Raw genomic sequence first — 3395 nt, 5'->3', positions numbered from 1 at the left:
GCTGCGGGAAGCCGGGCTGTACTGTACGAGTAGAGATTGTCTTCGCTTATATGTCGTCGTAGTCGCACGATAGCCGTATATAAGTCTATGTATAATATATTAAATCTTCTTTCTATACATAAAATAAATGAAAATTCAACATAAAATTAATAAAATAAATGGGATAAATAAAATGAATCATATAAATAAAATAAAATTCATAAAACAAATAAAATAAATGAAATGAATATTATTATTATTATTATTATTATTATTTATTTAAAGTGATTTTTTTAAGATACATATCTCTGATACACTTTTTTTATGAGATCGTATAATGTTACAAATAAGTTTAAATTTGAGCATAAAAAAATTAAAAAAATAAAAAATATAGAAAACTTTATATACATTTTAAGGCCGTTAAGTAATGTGTATTGAGTTAAACAGAACTAGTTTGGCGTGATACTATTGAATAACTCTGAACACGCTGTTAAATAGTTTAATAAATTTTTGAAGCCAGATGTGGAATGGTCATCTAAAATTATAATTAAGTTGAGATGGTCGCTAACTTCCTTGGATATTTGCAGGTATTCGGAGCGAAGAGAGCTTAAGAATGTACTGTTTATCAGAAAGTGAGCTATTGTTTCCTTTTCTGAGTTGTGACAGAAGCGGCATAATTCTGCCGGTTTTAATTTAATTACCCCCAGCTTCGTTGATATGTTGCACGAGTATATGTTGGCGACTCTTAGCTGTAGTTTAGGTGTTATTGTGTGGAAAGAGCCTCTTGTCAGGTATATTGGGAGTGAGTCTTCTAGCGACCTTGGTATGGGTGTTTGACATGATTCAGACTTTGAGTAGCGTTTAAGGTCTTGAAGTTTCAGGAAAGAGCGGTACTTGTTGAGGATCCTGTCCTTATTTACCTTCCAATGAGTTGCGTTCATGTCCTCAAACATTTGTTCTTCACCAATGAGAGAAAGCAACGACTTAACTGGTAAGGTCCAGTTCAAGTTTGGACTTTTGTAATTGGCAGATAGTTGAATAAGTCTAGTCAAGCCGAGCTTGGACAGTCGGTCTTCTCTCATGTCTAGTATTTTAATTACCCAGTTGTATGCGTATTTTAGTACTTCTGGAGAAATGTGTGGTATGTCGAGTTCAAGGCGTGGAAGATAATGTGGCGTACAGACAGGAAGATGGAAAATTCTTTTAAAATAAAGCAGGTGAGTTGCTTCAAGTTTGTCTAGTATTTCTTTCCTGAGACCCCAGATGTGCACTAAGTATAGCAGCGTTGTTTTGATCATGCTGTCATGGAGTTTCTTTTTGCTAAGCCAAGTTTCTGCTCCGAGCCTAGAAAGAATTAAGTAGGTTGATCCGATTGCTTGTTTGCCTCTTTTGGATGCTTCGGTGGCTGCTATATCTCCTTGCAGGTTGCTTGATAACGCAACACCCAGATATGTGTATGTCTTGACCACCTCAATACTTTTGCCTTTGAATTGAAAGCCTTTATCCTTTTTCTTGATCCTTCCTGATGTACGACAGGCCATTATTTTTGTTTTGCTGATGTTGACTTCCAGGCCGTTTATGTCACAGTATTCCTTCAATACTTTCAGTGTTGCTTCTGAACTTGAGGCAGAGTGAGATAAAGCGGCAATGTCATCAGCATATAATAACATGAGTATCTGACAAAGATTGTTCAGGTTTAGTCCTTCGACGTCGCGATTCTCGAAGAATTTGATTATATCAGCAATAAATAGAATGAACAGCAACGGACTGAGTATGTCGCCTTGTAGTACTCCTTCAGTTATGTCAATGGAATCAGACAGGTGGTGGTCTTTTCTGATGTGCATCCTGCTTTTGCTGTAGAAGTTGATGAGTATCCTTATGAGTTTATTGCTAATACCTTTGTTTTTTAGTTAAGCCCAGAGGATGTTATAAGGTACTTTATCGAAAGCTTTTCTGGGGTCTATGAAGAGAATGTACGCCGTTGTGTCAGGAAATCGTAGTTGCATTTGTATTATCGTTTGCAGCAAGAACACTTTGTCTGGGCAACCTTTCGCCGTGCAAAATCCAGCTTGTTCTTCTAGTATAAGCTTGTTATTTTCTGCCCATCTCCTTAATCGATCATGTAAAATGTTGGTGAAGACTTTGGCGAAATGAAATAAATGTAATGAATAAAATAAATGAATAAATAGATGTAAAGAGAGAAAGAGAGAGAAAGAGAGAGAGGGAGAGAAAAAGAGAGAAAGAAAGAGGAAGGGAGGCAATGATGCTGAGTATTGAATAATTGAAACAAATCGTAAAACTTCGTTATCGTACTAATCAAATGTGATAATCATTACGGAAATTCAATCGACATTCGCAGTATCGTAAGAGGATTGGTGTAGCACTATATATATTCTGTAAAATACACACAAATGTAGAAACTCGTTGAAGTCTTCGGGTTTACGAATGAACACCTTTTTTCACCACTCACTTTGTCAAACACTTGTTTCTGTACCAAAGATTTTCCAATATGCTGGAGAAGTTTCAAACAGCCATTCGGATTTGTATGAAAGGAGACACGCTCACCCTCCACCGAGCAAAAACCCATCAGCCAATCGTTGATGGGGTGTACGACTCGTGACATACAGGCAAAAATGTAACGCGACAACAGTATGAGCTGGAAAAATTTTCTCAAGAGATCGCTACCTGCTTTTTTGATGATCAATTTTTTCCCATCACATGCTCCACGCTCATATGATTGGGAGTGTGCAGGCTCGGACTTGTTCGCTATGAAGAGTCATAAACCCCAAAACTGTATGTGCACAAAGCATACGGTCAAGAGTCGACAAGACAAGATTTTTCTCACGCCAAACACTGCTCGCTACCTGCTTTTCGTTGACCGATTTTTCCCATCATATGCCGCAAGCTGATTAGGGTTGGGGTGTGCAGGCTCAGACTTGTATGTCATAAGATTTTTTCATTCTTTGATGGCTGCGGTGGTCCACTACTGCAACCCTCCACCCAGTCACCACTGCGCGCTGCCCACTAGCTGCTTTTCGTTGACCGATTTTTTTCTCCATCACATGACCCAACGGTGGTTGAGGGTGTGCGGGTTTTCAATTTTTGCTTAGCCACATGAACAGCCATATTGATCAATTTCACAACCTCTCCCCACTCACAATCCTGGATCAGTAAACACACCGGCTTGCAACCCGATGCATGCATATTTTGCACACGGAAACTATGAATCGTCCAAGAATTACAATAAAATATTCAACTATACAAAATATCTCCAGATTCTCTTCCCTTATGCATACAGGTGTAACATATCATCATCAATTATAATAATAATAACAATCATAATAATAATAATAATAACAATAACAACAACAACAACGGCAATAATTGAATCTCCGTACATGCATAGATAACGATCT

General features: G+C 37.7%; 1 protein-coding gene across 1 annotated transcript; it reads right to left on the bottom strand.

Moving 5' to 3' along the window:
- Nucleotides 1-428: 428 nt before the first annotated feature.
- LOC107227333 lies at nt 429-1823 on the bottom strand. Its single transcript, XM_015668446.2, has one exon. The coding sequence runs from the start codon at nt 1821-1823 to the stop codon at nt 429-431; it is 1395 nt and encodes a 464-aa protein (XP_015523932.2).
- Between the last annotated feature and the right edge of the window lie 1572 nt (nt 1824-3395).

This window comes from Neodiprion lecontei, chromosome 3 (genome assembly GCF_021901455.1).
Source record: "Neodiprion lecontei isolate iyNeoLeco1 chromosome 3, iyNeoLeco1.1, whole genome shotgun sequence".
NCBI classification, from domain to species: domain Eukaryota; kingdom Metazoa; phylum Arthropoda; class Insecta; order Hymenoptera; family Diprionidae; genus Neodiprion; species Neodiprion lecontei.
Note: the sequence above shows the minus strand (reverse complement) of the source record. Positions and strands in the feature narration are given on the sequence as shown.